This window comes from Stegostoma tigrinum, chromosome 6 (assembly GCF_030684315.1).
Source record: "Stegostoma tigrinum isolate sSteTig4 chromosome 6, sSteTig4.hap1, whole genome shotgun sequence".
NCBI lineage: Eukaryota > Metazoa > Chordata > Chondrichthyes > Orectolobiformes > Stegostomatidae > Stegostoma > Stegostoma tigrinum.
The window spans coordinates 111,033,247-111,056,026 of NC_081359.1; the positions used below are offsets into that span (position 1 = coordinate 111,033,247).

At 43.8% G+C, this 22,780-nt stretch overlaps 1 protein-coding gene across 6 annotated transcripts in view; it reads left to right on the top strand.

The window, feature by feature from the left end:
* numa1 (nuclear mitotic apparatus protein 1) overlaps positions 1–22,780 on the top strand; it is a 113,526-nt gene that overhangs the window by 74,017 nt on the left and 16,729 nt on the right. For 5 of the 6 annotated variants that reach the window (XM_048532285.2, XM_048532282.2, XM_048532283.2 and 2 more), the window contains exons 16-23: positions 385–426; positions 2,906–2,974; positions 5,284–5,385; positions 6,134–6,364; positions 12,364–12,554; positions 15,323–15,569; positions 17,453–17,744; positions 22,423–22,559. In XM_048532285.2, the coding sequence (XP_048388242.2) occupies positions 385–426; positions 2,906–2,974; positions 5,284–5,385; positions 6,134–6,364; positions 12,364–12,554; positions 15,323–15,569; positions 17,453–17,744; positions 22,423–22,559 (1,311 nt within the window). The remainder of the gene's footprint in view (positions 1–384; positions 427–2,905; positions 2,975–5,283; positions 5,386–6,133; positions 6,365–12,363; positions 12,555–15,322; positions 15,570–17,452; positions 17,745–22,422; positions 22,560–22,780) is intronic. The other variant, XM_048532288.2, reaches the window with a different exon arrangement.

The following is a 22,780-nucleotide window of genomic DNA, read 5'->3' on the forward strand; positions in this document are numbered from 1 at the left end:
GTCTAATCTGCAACTTTGAAAATATGTAGTGTATTCAAGCCCAGTGGCCTTGCCTCATTCTGTGTACTAATTCTTGAATTGTTACAGAGATAGCAGGAACTGCTGATGCTGGAGAATCTGTTTAACAAGCTGTAGAGCTGGATGAACACAACAGGCCAAGCAGCATCAGAGGAGCAGGAAAGCTGACACTTCGGGTTGAGACCCTTCTTCAGAAATGGGTTATGTCTTCAGAATTTCTTAAGAAGGGTCTCAACCCAAAATGCTGGATTTCCTGCTAATCTGATAATTCTTGAATTGTACCTGCTTTCTGTTCTGTGGAAGTGGGACTTATGCCTGAAAAATTGAGCTCTGCCTGATTTTGATTTTTCTCTCCTTTCTGCACAGGTTGAAGAACTGCAGAAGAAGCTGACTGCAGAGAACCAAAAGGTAAAAATGTGACTTTGTGTTGGATTTCGTTGACTGTGTATTGTGTTTGTAACTTTATTGTGTCTTCCAGAATGCTGGAGCAAGAGTCATCTGTTTAGCCCTGCAAGTCTGTCCTGCCATGTGGTTAGGTCATGACTGATTATAAATATCAATTCCATTTTTCCCCTTTGCCACATAGCTACAGAAAACTTAATCAAAGAAAAGTTTATCAACTCTAGTCTGTAAAATTTGAAATTGTCTTTGCCTTTTTATCGATTTCCTCCCCCTTCCAAGGCCAGTAGTCAAAAGTGAGGAATGATGTTTGGGTTGTACAGGATTTTACAAAGTTGAGGGAAGTGGGTGGCCCTGAGTATTGGCTAGCAGGGAGGAAATGCAGCATTGTACAACATCATCATTCTCACAGAGTTGGCCATGTGTGTGAATAGTTGGAGACACTGGCACAGTGGTAATGTCACTAAACTGGAAGGTGGTGTGCAGGAGTTCCTCAAGTTAGTGCCCTTGGCCCAACTATCCTTAGCTGTTTCATCAGTGACCTTCTCTGCATCCTGAGGTCAGAAGTGGGGATGTTTGCTGATGATTGCTCAATGTTCGTTACTTTTTGCAAATCCTCAGATACTAGAACAGCCCACGCCCAAATGTAGCAAGACCTAGACAGTCTCCAACTTCAGGCTGACAAGTGCCACTTAACATTCATGCCACAAAAGTGTTAGTCAATGTTCATATCCAACACAAGCGAATCTAACATCACTCCTTGACATTCAGTGGAATCCTTTTCATTGAATCTCCTAGTTTTAACATCCTTGCGGTTAACATTGACCAGCGACTCAACCGGACGAGGCATATAAATACAGTGGCTAAAAGAGACAAGCCATCCTGAAGTGAATAACTCTCCACCTGACTCCCCAAAAACTGTCCTTTGACCACAGGCTACAAGCCGGGAGTATGATAGAATACTCTCCTGTTGCCTAGATAAGTACAGCTCTTACAACACTCAAAAACCTTGACACCATCCAGGCCAAAGTGAAAAGTCAGGAAGAATGTTTTGCCTCCCCAGTGTTAGTTTCAAAAATTGTAGCAATGAGCGTGGCTGGCTGAACTGTTGTTTTTAGGCTGTCCATCAGTTTGAGTGCAACCTCTACTTATGGCGTTGAGTTCTGCTGTGGGCTTTCGTGTGACTGAACACGCTGGTCCTTGTTGTGCAGATATTTGTTTTTGTTCACTTGTGGGATATACCCATTGCTGGCTGGGCCAGCAATTATTGCTTGTCCCTAGTTGCCTTTGAAAGGCAGTGGTGAGCTGCTGCCTTGATCTGCTGCAGTCTGCATGCTGAAGGTTGACCCAAGATGTCCTGAGGGAGGGGATTCCAGGATCTTTTGGCATCTGGGGCAGAATTCCCACGAAATAGTGCAATCTGAAGTGGAGGATTTGCTTCTTCTCACATTTGTGCTGCTGTTCTAACTCATCGTCAAGATAACAGACTCTTGGCAGACTCCCCAGTTCCCAGCCCTTTGCCCATTCTCCATGTCATAGGGTGTGGCGAATGGATCGTTGTAGTTACCTGTGAGTGATTTTTAAAAAAAATAAATTTAAATGATGGAACCTGGTTAGTGCCATTGCCCACACAACTTTATTAGATATGCAGTCGGGTTTTGGTGATATGGAGAGCTAAGATAACTGGGATAATGATGCTGCTGCTGCCGCCATATTCTGCCGTCACAGCCGGTGAGAAGCATAGTCTTCCTTTGCCTGCTCTACCATGGAGGGCTTGTTGGGCTGTATTTTGTGGGGTACCTTGCCCTGATCTTGTTGCCTATCAGGAGGACCAAGAATTTACTTAAAACATTGCTGTGTAGATTGTTGGAATTTGCAAGTCTGTCCACTTGATGAAGTGGGAGCCGACTGAGTGGGATAGGTAGCTGACACTCTTGAATTGAAGTCAAAAGGTTGAGGCCCAAATCTGACTCAGTTTGGATGCACAACTGAAGCTGATAGTACTTTGTACATTACGGAGAGAGGGCTGTACTGTTGAAGGCTCTATGTTTGGCCAGTAGTTCGAACTGAGGGCTTGAGTTCTCTCTTGAATGGGCCTAAATATCCCATATTTTGAAGATTAGAGAAGTACTTTCTGGTATCCTGGCTAATATTTATCCCATGACTGATATTATTGAGACCAATTATCTGGTCATTGTGCATTGCTGATTTATGACTTTCTGTGTGCAAATCAGTGCTGCGTTTCCTACTGTACAACAGTGACTGCAGTACACTACATTTTGGCATTTGGGATACCAGACTATGAGAGATGCTAGAGAAATCCAAGCCATTTTTTTCCCCCTCAAGATCTGATGTCATATAACCACCTGCTGTTTTGAAATTATGTTTGTGAAGTCTGCATGAGTCCACTTTTGATTTGGGTGCTGATCACCCACAAAACACCAACAGTTGTCTCCCTCTTAGTGGGAACCTGTTTGGTTTGTTCCAGGTTGTGGATCTGAATCAGAAGCTGGCCCAGCATGACGCCACAGCTAAAAGTAAGCTGCAGAAACTCAAGGTAAGACTCTAAATCGGTTATTTCACTCAAGACTTCTGGTTGGATCTGTCATCGCTAAGCCCCCTTCATTTAAGTCAGGCCTGTCCCTACCAACTACTGATTAACTACATGCCATTTTAACCATACATGCTAATTTTTATTAAAATTACGGTAAATACACTCTGATTAAAAAGAGACCCACATCTATATATCAGCTTTCACAACCTTAACACATCCTGAAGTTTTTCATTGATGATTACATAGTTATGATCATATTCACTATAGGAAATGTGGTAACAAGTTTGTACGTGGAAAAGTGCAACAAACAGCATTGTAAAAATAAAGATATCATGGTGTGAAGCTGGATGAACGCAGCAGGCCAAGCAGCATCAGAGGAGCAGGAAAGCTTGAGGTTTCGGGTCGGGACCTTTCTTCGGAAACCTTTCTGAAGAAGGGTCCTGACCCAAAATGTCAAGCTTTCCTGCTCCTCTGCTGCTTGGCCTGCTGTGTTCATCCAGCTTCACACTGTGTTATCTCAGATTTTCCAGCTTCAGCAGTCCCTACTATCTCTGTAGCATTGTAATAATGACTAGATGGCTTGTTTTTGTGTTGTTTGACAAGAGAACTTTCCCCTTCTATGCTTCAGTGTAATGCCATGAGATATTTTTCATCAGCCTGAGAGAGCAGGATGGGCCTCAATCTTATCTGAAAGTCACAGTCGCTGCCAGTGTGACATTCTTTCAGTACTGCACTCGGTAGTTGGCCAAGACTTCTGTGCACATCTCGTGGAGTGAGAATTGAACCCAGAACCTTGCAACTCTGATGTGAAAGTACTATCGACTGAGCCGTGGATAACACTAGTATTAATTTAACAAATCTCTTCCACTGTCTTGATATAAAGCAAAGAACAGCAGATACTGGAAATCTTAAACAAACAAAAAATAATTGCTGGAGAAACTCAGCAGGTCTGGCAGCATCTGAAGAGGAAATGGTGTTAGTGTTTCAAGGGTCTTGGGCTTCTGCATGAAACACAGAAAACAGGTAAACACAGGTACTCAGGAAGGCTAATAGAATATTGGCCCTTATTTCAAGTGGGTTGGTGGATGAGAGCAGGGAAGTCTTATTTTAACTATACAAGATGCTGGTGAGTGCATACTTGGAGTACTGCGAGCAGTTTTGTTTCATTCACGAGATGAGGGTGTCGCTGCTTAAGCCACCTTGTCTCAATCCCAATTGCCCAGAGGGCAGTTTGAGTCAACCACATTGCTGTGGGTATGCAGTGTAGGTTACCGAGCACAGTGAGCCTGATCGGGTAAGGATAGCAGTTAGTGAATTGGACTGGTTTTTTAAACAATTGACAATGGATTCATGGTCATCATTAGACCCCTAATTCCAGATTTTTTTTTATTATTGAATTCAAATTCCAACATCTGTCATGGCAGAATTTGAGTCCAGATCCCCAGGACATTACCTGGTTCTCTGGATTAATTGTCCAGTGATAATACCTCTGTGCCTTTGCCGTCCTTTGGCCTCCTCGTTTAGGGAGATATCATTTCGTTGGAGGCAGTTCAGAAAAGGTTCACTAGGATGACCTGTAGTATGCAGGGTTTGCTTTATAAGCAAAGGCTAAATGGGTTGGGACTCTACTGAGTGGAGTTTAGAAGAATTAGAGGTGATCTAATTGCAACATAGAGGTTTCTCAAGGTGGTTGACAGGGTAAATGCTTAGTGGACGTTTCCCCTCTTGGGAGAGTCTAAGACCAGAGGGCATAATCTCAGAATAGAGTTACACTAACATAAGACTGAGATGAGGAAAAATTTCTTCTTGAGGGTTGAGAGTCTTGTAACTCCTTCCTATAGAAGCTATGGCTGAGACAGTTTCTTGAAATAGTAGAGAAATCGAGGAAAGGGCAAAAATGTTGAAATAGCCATAATCCAAAGTATCCAGTGCAGGCCTAAGGGGCTGAACAGCCTGCCCCTGTTCCTATTTCGTATGGTCTTGTAGTCCACTGACCCTTCTCTGGCTACTTAATACTGGTAGAGCAAAATAAAACAATGAAGTAAGATAGCCACAACAATCAAAATAAACAGTTAATCAGAGTTTTCCAATTGATCAACAATTCCTTATTGTTGATACTTATTGTGAACAAGAATTCTGACTATTACTTTTTTCAATTTATTAATCAGCAACTCATTCACATTTGGATTCCTAATAATACAGATTTTGCTAGTGAATTAGATAACTCAAGATGATTGTGTCTGTTACTGAGACAATTTCCAGACTGTCCACTCTAACTTTATCTAACCACAAACTTTGTTCTGCAACTGTAGGCACGTGATAATGATGCGCAGGAGAAACTGGAACAGCAGGTGGAGGAACTCAGTGCACAGCTTGAGAAGAAGGAGGAGGTTGTGCAGCACATCAAGGCCCAGGTTCGTCTACTGATTAGTTAGCCATGGCTGTGTATTGTCGTGGAAACGTGTTCTTCTTCTCTCTCTCTCATTTATGTCACAGGTGTTCTGTCTAATGTTCTGATGTGATTCAGCAGTCCATAAGGGAGTAGTTTGTGAGGGCGTAACCACAGCAACTTGCATTTATATCGCGCCGTTAACATAGTAAATGAGCTTCACGGCCATTATTCCAAAGCAAAATTTGGGCACTGAGCTCCATAATTGGGTGACATTAAGACTCGTGATCAAAAACTTGGCTAAGGAAGTCATTGAATTTTATAGCATGGAGACGGACCCTTTGGCCCAAAATGGCCCATACTGACCAAAATGTCTGTCCACGTTAATCCCATTTCTATAAGTATTAGGGAAATATTATAGAAGGTCTCAAAGGAGGAGAGAAAAGTTATGTTTGGATAGAACATAACAGACCTTGAAATGTTGTAGTTAAGGGCAGGCCACCAGCTGCATTTGAAGTTTTAAAAAAAAAGCTCGAGCAATTGAAAGGACATAGATATTTTGAAAGATTTGAAACTGTACGAGGGTGCAGATATAGGGAGGGCTGTATCCATGGAGGGATTTGAGATCATAAACAAGAATATTAAAGTACTGTAGCCAGTGTAGGTTACCGAGCACAGTGAGTGACGAGGACATGATTGCATTTTTTTTTAAAACTGCTAGGTATGTTTCATGGTGCTCCTTTTATATTTCCACCCTTAACCCACTAAAACAGCTGGATAAAGCAAAGACTCATTATGACAGCAAAAAGGTGCTGAATCTTGAGCTGACACAGAAGTTGGAGGCCAGCAGGAAGGATATCTCTGCCCTGGAACAACAGCTCACCTCCATGAAGCAGGAGTGCACAGACCTACGCACAGAGTCTGAACAACTGCGTAAGGAGCTCCAGCAGTCGGCAAAGGAGTTGAAGGAAGCGAACCAAAAGAACAAGACTCTTTCTGCGCAGGTAAACAATTGGAGCTGCTATTAGCAATTTAACAGTCCAGAGAAATTTAGTCTTCGTGCTGAGATGACTAAAATGTTGTCATTGAATATCAAATTTAATCAAAGATGATGTCAGCCTTGAACATCCTGAAAGGCTGGACTATGAAGGGGAAAAAATATTGCTACAACTGTATGACGCCTTATCAGACCATGTGAGGCATACTGACTAACGTTGCAGACAGTGTTCATTAGAAAATTATACGTTGACTTCGTTAAGGAGTACAGTGCAGATTCCATAGATTCTTCTAATGAAGAATCACAGTATCAAAAACCTTGATTCTGCTTTCTGCCAGATCTGCTGAGTTTCTCCAGCAATTTCTGTTTTGCTTCTAGGATCTGCAATTCTTGATTTTATGTAATTACTAGTCTATTACCAAAACCCTGGGGGTTGGCTGTGAGGAGAGATCATAATAGTTAGGCTTGTATTCCCTGGAACCTAGATGGTTGTGGAGTGATATGGATGAGGATATTTATGCTGTCAAAATGAACTGATAGAGGCCCAATCAAAACCTCAACTTCTGGTATGCACTTTGTGGAAAAAGTGGTCAGAACTGGGCTGTTCAGAAGGGAAGTTAGGAAATACTACAGCTGTCAAAAGAAGTAATGGTGGTGAGTGTGTGGAGTATTTCCCACAATAATCTGAGGATGCCACCTCTGTTGATTTCAAATCTGAGGCCAATAGAATTTTTTAATCTCCCCAGCCACCATGAGTATAAAGGTAACACGGTGTGAAGCTGGATGAACACAGCAGGCCGAGCAGGAAGGCTTGACGTTTTGGGTCGGGACCCTTCTTCAGAAATGGGGGAAGGGAAGGGGATTCTGAAATAAATAGGGACACGGGGAGGCAGATAGAAGATGGATAAAGGAGAAGATAGGGTGAGAGGAGACAGACAGGTCAAAGAGGCGGGGCTAAAGCCATTGAAGTTGGCGGGGTGGGGAATAGGTCAGTCCGGGGAGGACGGACAGGTCGGGGGGTGGTATGAGATGAGGTTAGTGGGTAGGGGATTGGGGTTGGACTTGAGGTGGGTGGAATGATTTGGGAGGCAGGGACTAGCTGGGCTGGTTTTGGCATGTGGTTGGGGGAGGGGAGATTTTGAAACTTGTGAAGTCCACGTTGATACCCTTGGGGTGCAGAGTTCCCAAGGGAAATATGAGATGCTGTTCCTGTATAAAGGTATTTGGAGCCAAGCCAGATGAATAATCTTGGATATAAAGCAAAATACTGCAGATGCTAGAAATCCCAAATAAAAACAGGAAATGCTGGAGAAACTGAGCAGGTATGGCAGCATTTGTGGAGACAGAAATAGAGTTAATGTTTTAAGTCTGATACTCTGTTTCTGCCTCCAGAGAAGCTGCCAGCTCTGCAGGGTTGACCATAAGATATCGGAGCAGAAATTAGGCCATTTGGCTCATTGAGTCAGCTACGCTATTCAATCATGGCTGATACGTTTCTCAATCCCGTTCTCCCGCTTTCTCCCTATAACCCTCGATCCCTTGACAATTAAGAACCTATCTATCTCTGTCTTAAATATATTTCATGACCTGTCCTCCACAGCCTCTGTGGCAATGAATTCCACAGGTTCACCACACTCTGGCTGAAGAAGGTTCTCCTTATCTCTTCTGCAAGGTCTTCCCTTTACTCTAAGGCAGTGCACTTGGGTTATAGTGTCTCCCACCAATGGGAACACCTTCCCAATGCCCACTCTGTCCAGGCTATTCAGTATTCTGGTGAGTTTCAGTTAGAACCCCTCCCACCCCTCCCCCCACCATCTTCCTTCCAAGCTCCACCGAGTATAGACCCAGAGTCCTCAAGGTCCTCATAAGTTAAACCCCCCATTTCCTGGGATCATTCTTGTACATCTCTGGACCTGTGCTAGGGCCAGTACATTCTTCCTGAGGTTTGATGCCCAAAATTACTCTCAATACTCTAAATGTGGTCTGACCAGAGCTTTATACAGCCTCAGAAGTACATCCCTGCTTATATATTCTAGTCCTCTCGAAATAAGTAACAACATTGTATTTGCCTTCCTAGCAACTGACAACCTGCAAGTTTACCTTAATAGAAGCCTGGACCAGGACTCCCAAGTCCCTTTGCACTTCAGATTTCTGAATTTTCTCCCCATTTAGAAAATAGACCATGCCTCTATTCTTCTTACCAAAGTGCATGACCTCACACTTTACCACATTGTATTCCATCTGCCACTTCTTTGCCCACTCTCCCAACTTGTCTAAACCCTTCTGCAGCCTTGCTGCCTCCTCAGTGCTACCTGTCGCTCTACTCTTTTTTATCATCTGCAAACTCAATCAGAATGCCCTCAGGGCCTTGTATAAGGTGACAAGTTGTAGTCCCAACACTGACCCTAGTGAAACACTACTTACCACAGGTTGCCATCCTGAGAAGGACCCTTTTATCCCCACTGTGCTTTCTGCCAGACAACCAACCTACTATCCATGCTAGTACCTTGCTTGTAACACCTGGGTCCTTATCCTACTCAAAAGCGTCCTGTGCGGCACCTTGTCAAAGGCCTTCTGGAAAACCAGGTAGATAACGTCCATTGGCTCGCCTTGGTCTAACCTTCTAGTTACCTTCTCAAAGAATTCTAGCAGATTTGTCAGGCATGACCTCCCCTTGATGAAACCATGCTGATTTCGCCTTACATTACCATGTACTTCCAAGTATTCTAAAATCTCATCCTTCAAAATGGACTGCCAAATCTTACCAATGACTGAGCTCGGGCTAATTGGCCTGTAACTTTCCCTTTTGCTTTTCTCACTTAAACGGGGTGGTAACCATAGCATTGTTCCAGTTCTCTGAAACTCTTCCTGACTCCAGTGATTCCTGAAAGATCACCACTAAACCTCCACTATCTCTTAAGCTATCTCCTTCAGAAATCTGAGGTGTTAATCCATCTGGTCCAAGTGATTTGTCCATATTTTCCTTACTTGCCATACTCAACTCTGCCCCTGACACACTCAAATTTTTAGGATATTACTCGTGTTCCATTGTGAAGACTGATGCAAAGTACTTATTCAGTTGCTCAGTCACTTCTTTATTCCCCATTACTACTTGTCCAATGTCATTTTCCAGTGGCCCAATGTCCACTTTTGCCCTTGATGTATCTAAAGAAATTCTTGCAATCTCTTATGTTACTGTTCAGCTTACCCTAATATTTAATCTTCTTCCTTCTTATTCCTTTCTTCATTGTCCTTTGGCTTACTGCTGCCCTTCACCTCATTATATGCTCTCTATTTTGCTTTTGTGCTGTCCCTGACTTCCCTTGCCAACCATGGTTGCCCCATCCTTGCTTGAGTGTGCTTCTTTTTCCTAGGGATGAATTTTTGCTGTGCCTCCCAAATTACTCCCAGAAACTCCTGCCGTTGCTGTTCCACTATCTTCCCTCTCTGTCAATTCTGGTCAGCTTCTCCCTTCTTACCTTTATAGCTGTCTTTATTCAACTGTAATACCGTTATATCTGATTCCACCTTCTCCCTCTCATATTGCAGAGTAAATTCTATGATATTATGGTCACTGCCTCCTTAAGCTCACTTACCAAGTCTGCCTCATTGCACAACACTAAATTTGGAATTGCCTGCTCACGAATGGGTTCCACCATCAGCTGTTCCATCTTGTGGACATGCCACAAATTCTTTTTTTTGCGATCCACTACAAACCTGTTTTCCCAGTCCACCTGCTTATTGAAATCCCCCATGATCACTGTTGCCTTGCCTGACTTCTACACCTTTCCTAATTCCTGGTGTATCTTGTGCCCCAAATCCTGACAACTGTTGGGAGGCCTGTACTTAACTCCCATGTGGTTTCTCAGCTCCACCCACAGAATCTGTATCGTCTGACCCTGTTTCGTTTCTTGCTATTGATTTAATTTTTATTCCTTACTGATAAGACAACCCCAACTCTCTTTGTCCCCCTGCCTGTCTTTTTGGTAAGATGTATGTCCTTGGATATTTAGCTCCTAGTCCTGATCCCCTTGTAGCCGTGTCTTGGTGATGCCCATCATATCACGCCTGCCAATTTCAATTAGTGCTACAAGTTCATTTATCTTATTTTGTATACTGCATGCATTCAAGTATAACACTTTCAGTCCTGTATTGACAGGCCCTCTTCTCATTATCATTCGTTTATCCAGTGTGCTTGAAGCTTGATTCCTAACCTTTTCCAAACACTGTCCTATTTTTGTGTGCTAGAGACTTTTAATAATCTCTTCTGAGTTGTCCTTTTCCTTTCACTTTTTTCATATTTTTTCATGCAGTTGAACCCACTTCCACAAATGTTAACCTGCTGCTTTGTTTCCTGTTGGCTGTTACACTCCTTGGAGTTTTACCCTTCCCTCCCATTCCCCCACTTTCAAGTTTAAAGTCCTTTTGACCAGCCTTATTTGCCCTTTTCACTACAATATTGGTCCCAGCTCAGTTCAGGTAGAGACTGTCCCATCAGTACAGATCCCTCCTGTTCCAATACTGATGCCAGTGCCCCATGAAAAGGGACTCCTCTTTCCCACTTTTAACCACATGCTTACTTCCCTTAATCTTGCACACCTATGCCAATATGCTTGTGACCTGACAGTAATTTGGAGAGTATAACCCTTGAGGACTTGTTCTTTACTTTAATTTCTAGTTCCTCATAATCCCGAAACAAGTCCTCTTTCCTAGTCTTGCCTCTGTTTGTCCCGATGTGGACCGCAACAACTGGATCCTACCCCTGCCTCTCCAGTTTCCTTCCAGGCCAGTCGGAGATGTCCCTCACCCTGGCACCGGGCAGGCAACATACCATGCGGAACACACCATCCTGCTATCTATTCCCCTAATTATAAAATGCCCCTACAACTGCCACCTGTCCTTTTGCTCCCTGCTGTTGAAAAGCTCCCTGTGCAATGGTGCTGTGGTCAGCTGGCTCACCTTCCCTATACCCAGGTTCCTCATCCAAACAGGGAGCAACTACCTGAGATAATATCTTCCCTGGTCCTAAGATGCTGCTTGGCCTGCTGTGTTCATCCAGCCCTGCATCTTGTTATCAGGGAGTAAGTACCTCATGGCTGTTGGACAAGTTCAGGAGCTAAGGCTCCTCTGTTCCTGAAAGCAGGTTCCCCCTACCTGCCTCATTTGCTGTCACAACCTGTTGAGCCTGGCCACTGACTGAATTTGTGGTACTTAACCTAACGGGTGTCACTGCCTCCTGAAACAGAAAGTCCAGGTAATTCTTCTCCTCCCACCCCGTCGTAGATGTGCCACAGTGTCTGAAGCTTAGACTCCAACTCATACAATTCTGAACCAAAGTTCTTCCAGCTCCTGACACTACTGCAGATGTGGTCACTGCAGTTCACAATGGGATCAGCCAACTCCCGCATCATACAGCACTTCACCTGCCCAGCCATCTCTGCTTAATTAATTAGTTAATGTCTTGTTGGTTATTTATTTATTAATTAGTTTTACAGTGATTTTTTTTAAAATCTAGGACAGATTTCCTGTCAGCCAATCCTGTCACAGACCTCCTGTGACATCCCTTTTTTCCAGTGTTCCCTCCCTGTGTTGTTAGATTTATAGTACTGTGCTCCTCCCTCTGACTCTACTCCTGGAATTATAATTGTTTTTCCAGTGCCTCCTGTTCTTAATCACTTGATTTATGTTAGGTAAGGGGTATCTACGGAACTAGAGTTAAGTAGAATAAAGATGCGTCTCGGTTTGATTTAACAAAATATCAGGGAAAGGCGTGATGAATTGAATGGACTACTACTTCCTAAAAAAAGAGTATTAGGGGCTTCAGGAACGGGCAGATCTTAGCTTTTAGAAAAGACAGTTGAGAGCACCTGATAGTGTGCAAACTCTGGATGTAGTTACCTTTCAGGTCTTTGTAGCTGCCTTGTATAGAGTGCTCTCCCAGCTTATGATCGAAATATTTTCTTCCATCTGCGTCTGTGCAATTTTGTCACTGTGTATGCTCGGTAGGTGGAGTTTGCTGACCGGCAGCTGAGGGAACTCAGTAAGTCAAGTCAGACCACTGGATCTGTGAAGTCACATCTTGACACCCGCAGAGGCTCATCGCGGGCTGAAGAATCAGAAGCTGATTTCAGCAAGGACAGCATCGAGCTGAGCGACTTGGAGGAAACAACGATGACATGGGAGAATACTGGGGGCAGGTAACGTAGTTTAACATTCATATAGCTCTTTTTATCACTTCTAGATTTTGGTTTAATGTTGAATCTAAAAGATAGTGCTACCAGTAGTGCAGCACCCCCTCAGTAGTTCTTCGCAGGGCAGCCTGGGGTTTTGTGATGAAGTCTCTGGAGTTTCACTTGACTCCATGTCTTTCTGAATCTGAGTTGAGGCTATTGTGTACTGTGAGCCATAACTGACACTGAATCATAGAATCCCTACAGTGTGGATGCAGGCCATTCGGCCCACACTAATCCTCTGAACAGCATACCACTCAGACCCACACCCCTACCCAGCCCCTGTAATCCTGCATTTCCCCTGGTTAATTCACCTAGCCTGCACATCTTGGATGCTATATGGGCAATTTAGCACGGCCAATCCACCTAACCTCTTTGGAGTGTGAAGGGGAACTGGAGCACCTGGAGGAAATCCACACAGACTCAGAAAGAAAGTTGCCCGAGGGTGGAATTGAACCCCATTCCCTGACGCTGTGAGACAGCAGTGCTAACCACTGAGCCACTGTGCTGCCTCGCTCCCAACGCAAAAAAATTCTGAATAATAAAACAAATGCTCAGTGCCCCTTATTTTTAATCCTTTTCTTGACCTAGTTTAAGAAATTAAGGCTAATTTATTTTTCTCTCTACCACCGTTCTTTTGTGAATTAAATTGAGGCCCATTTAATATCTGATTTCTAACCCATAGCTCTTAAGTCCCAGGAGCCGAATCTACATTGTATGAATTGTATCCATGTGTAAGTTGTAATGTTACAAAGAGTTGTATGTTGAGTTACAGAGAAAATTACAGCACAGGACAAGGCCCTTCAGCCCTCCAAGCTACGCCAATCAAGATCCTCAGTCGAAACCTGTCATCTATTTTCTAAGGGTCTATATCCCTTTGCTCCCTCCCCATCCAAGTACCTGTCCAGATACATCTTAAACGACACTATTGTGTCTGCATCTACCACCTCCGCTGGTAACACATTCCAGGCACCCACCACCCTCTGTTTAAAGAACTTCCCACACATATCTTCCATAAACTTTCCTTCTCTCACTTTGAACTCGTGACCTCTAGTAATTGAGTCCCCCACTCTGGATGGGGGAAACAGCTTCTTGCTCTGCACCTTGTCTATACCCCTCATGATTTTGCAGACCTCAATCAGGTCCCCCCTCAACTTCCGTCTTTCTCATGAAAATAGTCCTAATCTACTCAACCTTTCTGCATAGCTAGCACCCTCCATAGCAGGCAACATCCTGGTGAACCTCCTCTGCACCGTCTCCAAAGCATCGATGTCCTTTTGGTAATGTGGCGACCAGAACTGTACGCAGTACTCTAAATGTGGCCGAACCTAAGTCTCATACATCTGTAACATAACCTGCCAACTCTTGTACTCAATACCCGTCCGATGAAGGAAAGCATGTCGTATGCCTTCTTGACCACTCTATTGACCTGCATTGTCACCTTCAGGGAACAATGGACCTGAACACTCAGCTCTCTCTGTTCATCAATTTTCCCTCGGACTTTTCCATTTACTGTATAGTTCGCCCTTGAATTTGACCTTCCAAAATGCATCACCTCGCATTTGCCTGGATTGAACTCCGTCTGCCATTTATCTGCCCAACTCTCCAGCCTATCTATATTCTGCTGTAATTTCTGACAGCCCCGTTCACTATCAGCTACTCCACCAATCTTAGTGTCATCTGCAAACTTGCTGGTCAGACCACCTACACCTTCCTCCAGATCATTTACATATATCACAAACAACAGTGGTCCCAGCACAGATCCCTGTGGAACACCACTGGCCACAGGTCTCCAATTTGAGAAACTCCCTTCTACTACTACCGTCTGTCTCCTGTTGCCTAGCCAGTTTTTTATCCATCTAGCTAGCACACCCTGGACCCCATGCGACTTCACTTTCTCCGTCAGCTGCCATGGGGAACCTTATCAAACGCATTACTGAAGTCCATGTATATGACATCTACAGCCTTTCCCTCATCAATCAACTTTGTCACGTCCTCAAAGAATTCTATTAAGTTGGTAAGACTTGACCTTCCCTGCACAAAACCATGTTGCCTATCACTGATAAGCCCATTTTCTTCCAAATGGGAATAGATCCTATCCTTCAGTATCTTCATCAGCTTCTCTACCACTGACGTCAGGCTCACCGCTCAATAATTACCTGGATTATCTTTGCTACCCTTCTTAAACAAGGGGACAACATTAGCAAGTCTCCAGTCCTCCAGAACCTCTCCCGTGTTTAAGAATGCTGCAAAGATATCAGTTAAGGCCCTGGCTATTCCCTCTCTTGCTTCCCTCAGCAACCTGGGATAGATCCCATCCGGACCAGGGGACTTGTCCACCTTAAGGCCTTTTTGGATACCCAACACTTGCTCTCTCCTTATGCCGACTTGACCTAGAGTAATCAAATTCCATTCAGATCTTTTGGCCTTTAGAGGTGTTCAACGTGTACCTTAGGGAAATAACGTGGAATAATTCTTTTTTAATATCTGTTATGAGAAGGGCTGGAATAGAACAAATTCAGGATATACACTTTCAAAATTTAGATGGTGAAAATTGATGCAGCTCCAAAGTTCTGAACCAGTTGTGAAACTGTCAGGTGTGAACAGGGTTTGTGCGTTGCAGTTGCTCTGGATCTGCTCTTCCTTTCATACACAATCAGCTGACCAGCATTTACAGTATGTTATCTCTGATTTGAACAAAGAACCTCATGTTTAAATTTTTTTTTATTCCCCAGGCGGGGGAAGGCAGCTTACAAGACTCCTGTCGCATATCAAAGGAGAGCAGGATCTCACGCTGCACAGAAGCAACGTGGCAGCCAAGACTCCCTGGACTCTCTGTACTTCACCCCACTGCCCAGCCGTAGCCAGTCCAAACTGGATACTAGCCTCAGCTCTCTTGGTGACCTGAGTCTGGACTCAGCCAAGAAAACCCGCTCTGGACGGAGACGCACAACTCAAGTCATCAACATCCTGATGACAAAGGTATGCAAAGGAAGCCCTTCTCTTGTAAAAATGGTATTTACGTAAGGGAATGTTTCATTCTAGATATAATTGTGTGCTTCTCATAAATTTTTTTTTCGGTATTCATTATGGGATCAGGGCGTCACTGGTATCACTAAGCAGCATTTATTGCCCATCCCTAATTGCCCAGAGGGCAGTTAAGACTCAGCCACAATGCTGTGGGCCTGGAGTCACATGTAGGCAGTTTTCTTCCCCAAAGGACATCAGTGAACCATATGGGTTTTTCTGACAATAGATAATGGATTCACAGTCGCCATTAGACTCTTAATTCCACATATTTATGGAATTCAGATTCCACCATCTGCTGTGGCAGGATTCAAACCCATGTCCCAGAACACATTCTGGGTGTCCGGATTAACAGTCCAGTGACAATACCACCAGGCCATCGCCTCCCTTGTGTATAAAAGATATAACAATATATGCTAAAGGAGCAGATCAGAGATTCTGAGTCCTGCATCAAGTAATTCATCTCCTGAATCCCCAAAGCCTGTTTCTACGTCAGGAGTCTGGTGCAGTACTGTCCACTTGCCTGGATGAGTGCAGTTCCAAAAACATACAAGATGTTCAGATTCTTTGATGCGACAGTTAATACCAAGGCAGTCGCTGTCACTTCTTTAGGGAATTCACCTGTTGTTGTCCAGTTTTGAACTAAGTTTGTAATGAACACTGTATCTAAGTGGCCTAGGCAGAGCTCAAACTGACCATCGGTAATAGCATATTGCTAAACAAGTGATCGACATAATTAGTTGTTTGGGTTGTTGGGTGGTGTATGAGGAGAAAGCCAGATAGGAAAGTGGAGTTCAGCCCGCTACCCGATTATTGAATGATGAAACAGGCGTTTTGGGCTGAATAGCCTCCTACTCGTAGATAACAACGTGTAGAGCTGGATGAACACAGCAGGCCAAGTAGCATCTAGGGAGCAGAAAAGCTGACATTTCGGGCCTAGGCCCTTCATCAGAAATGGGGGAGGGGTGAAGAGCATTCTGAAATAAATAGGGAGAGAGGGGGAGGCAGATCGAAGATGGATAGAGCAGACGATAGGTGGAGAGGAGACAGACAAGTTAAAAGGGTGGGGATGGAGCCTGTAGAGGTGAGTGTAGGTAGGGAGGGGATAGGTCAGTCCAGGGAGGACGGCCAGGTCAAGGGGGTGGGATGACGTTAGTAGGAAGGAAATGAGGGTGGGGCTTAAGGTGGGAAGAGGAGATAGGCGAGAGGAAGAACAGGTTAGGGAGGCGGGAACGAGCTGGGCTGGTTTTGGGACTCAGTGGGGGTGGGGAGATTTTGAAGCTTGTGAAATCCCCATTGATACTATTGGGCTGCAGGGTTCCTAAGTGGAATATGAGTTGCTGTTCCTGCAATCTTCGAAGGCATCTCACCTTCCTCTAACCTATCCCCTCCCTACCTACACTCACCTCTACAGGCTCCATCCCCGCCCCTTAAACTTGTCTGCCTCCTCTCCACCTATCGTCTCTCTATCCATCTTCGATCTGCCTCCCCCTCTCTCCCTATTTATTTCAGAACCCTCTTCCCCCTCCTCCATTTCAGATGAAGGGTCGAGGCCCGAAATGTCACCTTTTGTGCTCCTCTGGTGCTGCTTGGCCTGCTGTGTTCATCCAGCTCCACACGTGGTTATCTCAGACTCTCCAGCATCTGCAGATCCTATTTTCTCTGATACAATTTTAGCCTCCTGCTCCTTTGGTTTTATGAAAAATGTTTTCTTTTTTTCAAAAAGCATATAACTTTTTTCTAATATACTGTGTGGCATATCGGTTGCTGTTTGTCTTGGTGACAGTCCTCCTTTGTTGATCTTTGTGCTGAGTGCATTCCTCTTGCCTTCCTCGCAGAAGGAGACAGTTGACCAAGAGGAAGCGAGCACTTCAAGCTCTTCAGTTCTGGGCACCCAGTCCTCCTCTTCTCAACCCAACCTCTTGGGCCGGCCTTCCCGGGGAGGTCGCAGGAATCGGCCCACCTCCGCCATCTCCCTTCCAATCGTTGACCGCTCCATGTCCCAGGACTCGCTGGACAGCAGCAACAATGCAGAGGACCTGGGAGCTGCTGCCCTAATGAACCTGCCAGGCTACCGGCCATCAACTAGGAGGTCCACCAGGCTGTCTGCATTCGGCAGTGTTGCCTCGGGTAGGTTCGTGGGGGAAAGGAAATGGACACATGTCATTTACTGTGGGACTAAGAAGGACGTTTTGCTCCAGGCAGTCTCACTCCTCAGATTAAGTGCTTCAAGTTTGGACCAAAGACGAGAGACTGTATTACCGTAAAGGTAGTTACAGGAACCCAGGGAGTAACGTTAGAGGAATCAGGCCCCTGAATGTCCAGCAGTTGCAAGATTCTTGCAAGTTATGAGAGTGGGAATGAGGCCTGCAGGTACAATGAGTTAACTGACCACAGTGCTGATACAGGATAACTATTCAAATCGAAGCAGGAAATATGAATGTAGCAATTGTATGGAGCTAGAAACTGTTCACTGCAGCTGTGAGCAGAAATACCAATGGCAGTGCTGCCTGCCCAGTGCAAGAATTAAGGGCTTCATCTCGGAGCTGTTGAGAAACTTGCAATGGAAGCGAAAGGATCCAGTTATTGCCATTCCCAAATAGTACCAATGACATTCTAGCACTAGAAAGGATAAAAGAATTTGACTTCTTAATCAGAAATCAGAACGTCAAGCAATAATCCCAGGACTACTACCTGAGCCAGAGCATATTGGTGTAGGATAAATAAAGTTAAGTTAAATGCATGGTTCAATTGATGTAGGACGAAGAGGTTTCAATTCATGGGACACTGACTCCAGTAATTGGGTAGAAAGAAGGGAGCTATTCCACTGGGACAGGCTTCACTTAACCTAGCAAATTGAATAACAAGAGCTCTAAATTGATTAGAGAAGATGTGAGGGTTCAGGAAATTTGCAAAGCAAACATTTTACCAAAATAAGTGAATTAATGGCACTGTTAGAGACCAGTAGGATGAGATTATAATAGTGTGGAGACAAAGTCACAAAGAGATAAAAGCTGGGAACTAAATATTCATGTGTATATGACTTTTCAGTAGGCAGACACAGAGAATGGTGATGGAGTTTCTTTAAGAACCAGCTGGAATAAGCGCAATAACTAGACAGGATCTTGGATTGGAAGTTGTAGAATCCAAATTGCTGGACGCAAGAAAGAACAAGGATGAGACAACACTGGTGGCAGTAGTCTTGAAGGCTGCTAATTGTAGCTATATGGTGCGGCTGAGAATAAATCAGGACATAATGTAAAATAGGCAGTAATGGGTGGCTTTACTCTTCATGTAGATTTGGGAAAGTCAAACCGACCAAGATATGGAAGAGTTTGTACTGTATTCAGGACCATTTCCTTGAACAGGGGTTCTGTATCAAATCAGGGATCAGGCTATATTGGATCTGATGATGTGTAAGAGGCAGGTTTAACAAATTATCTTGGGAGTAAAATATTCCTCAGGAACAATGACTGTAACATGATAAAATTTAATGTTCAGTTACAGAAACTTGGGTCTAACGACTGCACCAGACTTGAATAAGAGGTATTTACAAAGGAACTAGGGCAGAGTTGGTTGGAGTGGACTGTGAAAGGGGCTCAGAAGAAAAATGCTTGATGAACAGTCAGACATTTGAACTGAATTGATTTGATTAATCTGAACAAAGAACAGTACAGGCCCTTCGGCCCATGATGTTGTACTGACCTATTATTCCTACTAAGATGGATCTACCCTGCATACCCTACATTTTACTATCCTCCATGTGCCTATCCAAAAGTCGCTTAAAAGTGTCTAAAGTATCTGACTCCACTACCACTGTCAGCCATGTATTCCACATGCCCACCACTCTCTGTGTAAAGAACCTACCTCTGACATCTCCCCTTTACCTTCCTCCAGTCACCTTGAAATTATGCCCCCTTGTAATAGTCATTTCCGCCCTGGGAAAAAGTCTCTAACTATACACTCTATCTATGCCTCTCATCATCTTGTAAACCTCTGTCATGTCACCTCTCATCCTTCTGTGCTCCAAGCCCTTTCTCACTCAATCTTTCCTCCTAAGACCTGCCCTGCAGTCCAGGCAGCATCCTGGTAAATCTCCGCTGCACCCTGTCTAAAGCTTCCACATCATTCCTATAATGAGGTGACCAGGACTGAACACAGTATTCCAAGTGTGGCCTAACCAGAGTTTTATAGCATAATGTCACAGCTCTTAAACTCAATTCCCCTGCCAATGAAAGCCACACACCATATGCCTTTTTTACAACCCCATCAACTTGGGTCGCAGCTTTGAGGGATCTGTGGTCATGGTCCCCAAGATCTCTCTGTTCCTCCACACTGCTGAGAATCGTGCCATTAACCCTGTATTCTGCATTCAAATTCGACCTTCGAAAATGCATCACTTCACACTTTTCTGGGTTGAATTCCATCTGCCACTTCTTTGCCCAGCTCTGTATCCTGTCATTGCCCCTTTGCAACCTACAACTGCCCTCCATGCTGTACACAACTCCACCAACCTTCGTGTCATCGGCAAACTTACTAACCCACCCTTGCACTGCCTCATCCAAGTCATTTATAAAAATCACAAAGATCAGAGGTCCTACGGCACACCACTGGTCACTGGCTCCAGGCTGAATACTTTCCATCCACTACCATCCTCTGTCTTCTCTTGGACACATTTATTGGCACATGTACTCACATGAGTGCAGTGAAAAGTTACAGGTCATGACCATCAGTGCCATCTTAGGTGCAAAGATACCTCAGTACACAATGTTAGATTTAAGAATTTCATGGCTTACAGCAGGGGTATTCCCATTGAAGAAGGAGGATTCCAGGAAGTGGAAAAACCAATAGTGGTTAACTGAGGACATTAACGATAGTATCAGATTGAAAGAAAACATGCCAAAGATGAGAGAAATGTTTTTAAAACTTTCCCAATCAAAAGGTAACCAAAAAACGGGAGAAAATAAATGCAGTGCAAACTAGCAAGTAATGTCAAAAAGCAAAAGAATTTTTAAGTTGTTTCAGAGCAAACACTGGCATGATGGGCCAATTAGACTTAATGGACCCTGCTGCAGGGTTGGTATCTATTTTTTGTTTTCACCTACAGTTAAAAAGAAGATGGAGAAGGGAGATGTGCGGCTATAGGCGCTGCAATCTCACTGATTCAAATATCCTGAATTATTTTTTAAAGAAATAGTTTTACAGGCAATACACACCAGTATTTTACTGATGTTCACTTAATTTCATTTTTGGATTTTGGTAAGTAAATAGGTTGGAAGCTGGAAAATCGATTGAACAATTTTAGTTTTAAAGTCAACACATTTTTGTTTGACTACAGTCACAATTGGTGTAACACAGAAGGATTTCATTCTGCCCATCATGTCTGTGCTGGCTGTCCAACAAATATTATGACTTAATAGAACATAGAACATTACAGCACAGTACAGGCCCTTCAAGCCCTTTGTTGTGCCGACCTGTCATACCGATCTGAAGCCCATCTAACCTACACTATTCCATGTACGTCCAAATACTTGTCCAATGATGACTTAAATGTACTTAAAGTTGGCAAATCTACTACCGTTGCAGGCAAAGCGTTCCATTCCCTTACTACTCTCTGAGTAAAGAAACTACCTCTGACATCTGTCCTAGATCTTTCACCCCTCAATTTAAAGCTATGCCCCCTCGTGCTTGCCGTCACCATCCTAGGAAAAAGGCTCTCCCTATTCACCCTATCTAACACTCTGATTATTTTATATGTCTCAATATGACTTAATACCATTCACCTGTCTTTCCCCTTACCCTTGAACATTGGACAATTGTTTAAATAGAAACATCGCCCTCTTAAATACTTCAGTTGACTGTCCCCACTTCACTTCCAAGTGGTGCAATCCAGATCTGAACCATTCAGTGTGTAATTTTTTGTTCCTTATTCACATGTGCGACATTTGCAAGTCATTTTAACTCTGTAATGCCTTATTCTTGATCCTTTTACTAGCTGGAATAGATTTGTCTGATTTAAATCTTCTCACATTTTCAAAATTTTGGAATTTAGTTCTCACCTCAGTCGCCGCCTTTTGTGGAGAATGAACCTATCCTTTCCGATCCATTCTCATTACTAAAGTTTCGATCTCTGAAACTGTGTTTTTTAAAATCTCTTCTGCATACTGTCCAGTGCATTCACATCATCCCAAATATGTCATGCCCAGGAATGTAAATATTTCAGTTGAGGACTTTTGTCTTGTATAATTCAACATCACTGTCTTTTATCTTCTAAGCTGCGCCCCTATTCGTCAATCCCAGAATACCACATGCTTTACTAACTGGTCTCTCCATCTGTCTGCTACCTTCAATGCTTTATGCATACATATACCCAGGTTCCTCTGCTCTTGCACCCCGTTAAGTACTGTATACTCTACTTGGTATTGTCTGTCCATGTTCTCCCTTGCAAAGTACATCAAAATCGCACTTCTGAGATAGAGAATGGAGTATCTGGAGCAAAGGCAGAGAAGAGCGTTGAGACGCAGATCAATCATGATCTAGTAAAATGGTGTTAAATAGCTCAAGGAATTTGTTCCTGCTGTTTCCTTCTAAGCAAATGCTCACATCAGTCCTGTTCACCACCCTCCCCTCTGACAAATACACGAGACTGTTCAGTTTTAGGGATCATTAGTGTGGCTACCCCAGCAAATCTTCATTCAGCATCCAGCTACGGTTTTGTCTGTGTAGATCAGATTATTTATCTCCACAAGCCAGGCAAGGTGTGGTTGGGATTTTTACATTTGCTTTTTCTCCCATTCCCCTCGAACAGGTTCAAGCAGTTTGTACCCTGGAAGCTGCCAGGATGAACCTGATCAGCTGGAAGACTGGAATCGGATTGCTGAACTGCAGCGACGGAATGGGGTGTGCCCCCCACATCTGAAGACTTCATATCCCTTGGAATCCAATGTAAGAAAACATATTTACTTCATTATCTTATGAAATTATCTTATGCTGTTCATCCTATTGAACACTGCAACCTATGGCCTTTAAGGAGGCCGTTCATCCTACTCAGCTTGTATTTTCCTGAAAGAACAGCTGTGTTTTAAACCAGCATCCTAGTTTTTGGTGCATAATCCTCAAGTTCCTTACCTTGCAATCTGTCTACCTCTGTCCTGTTAAATTTCAGC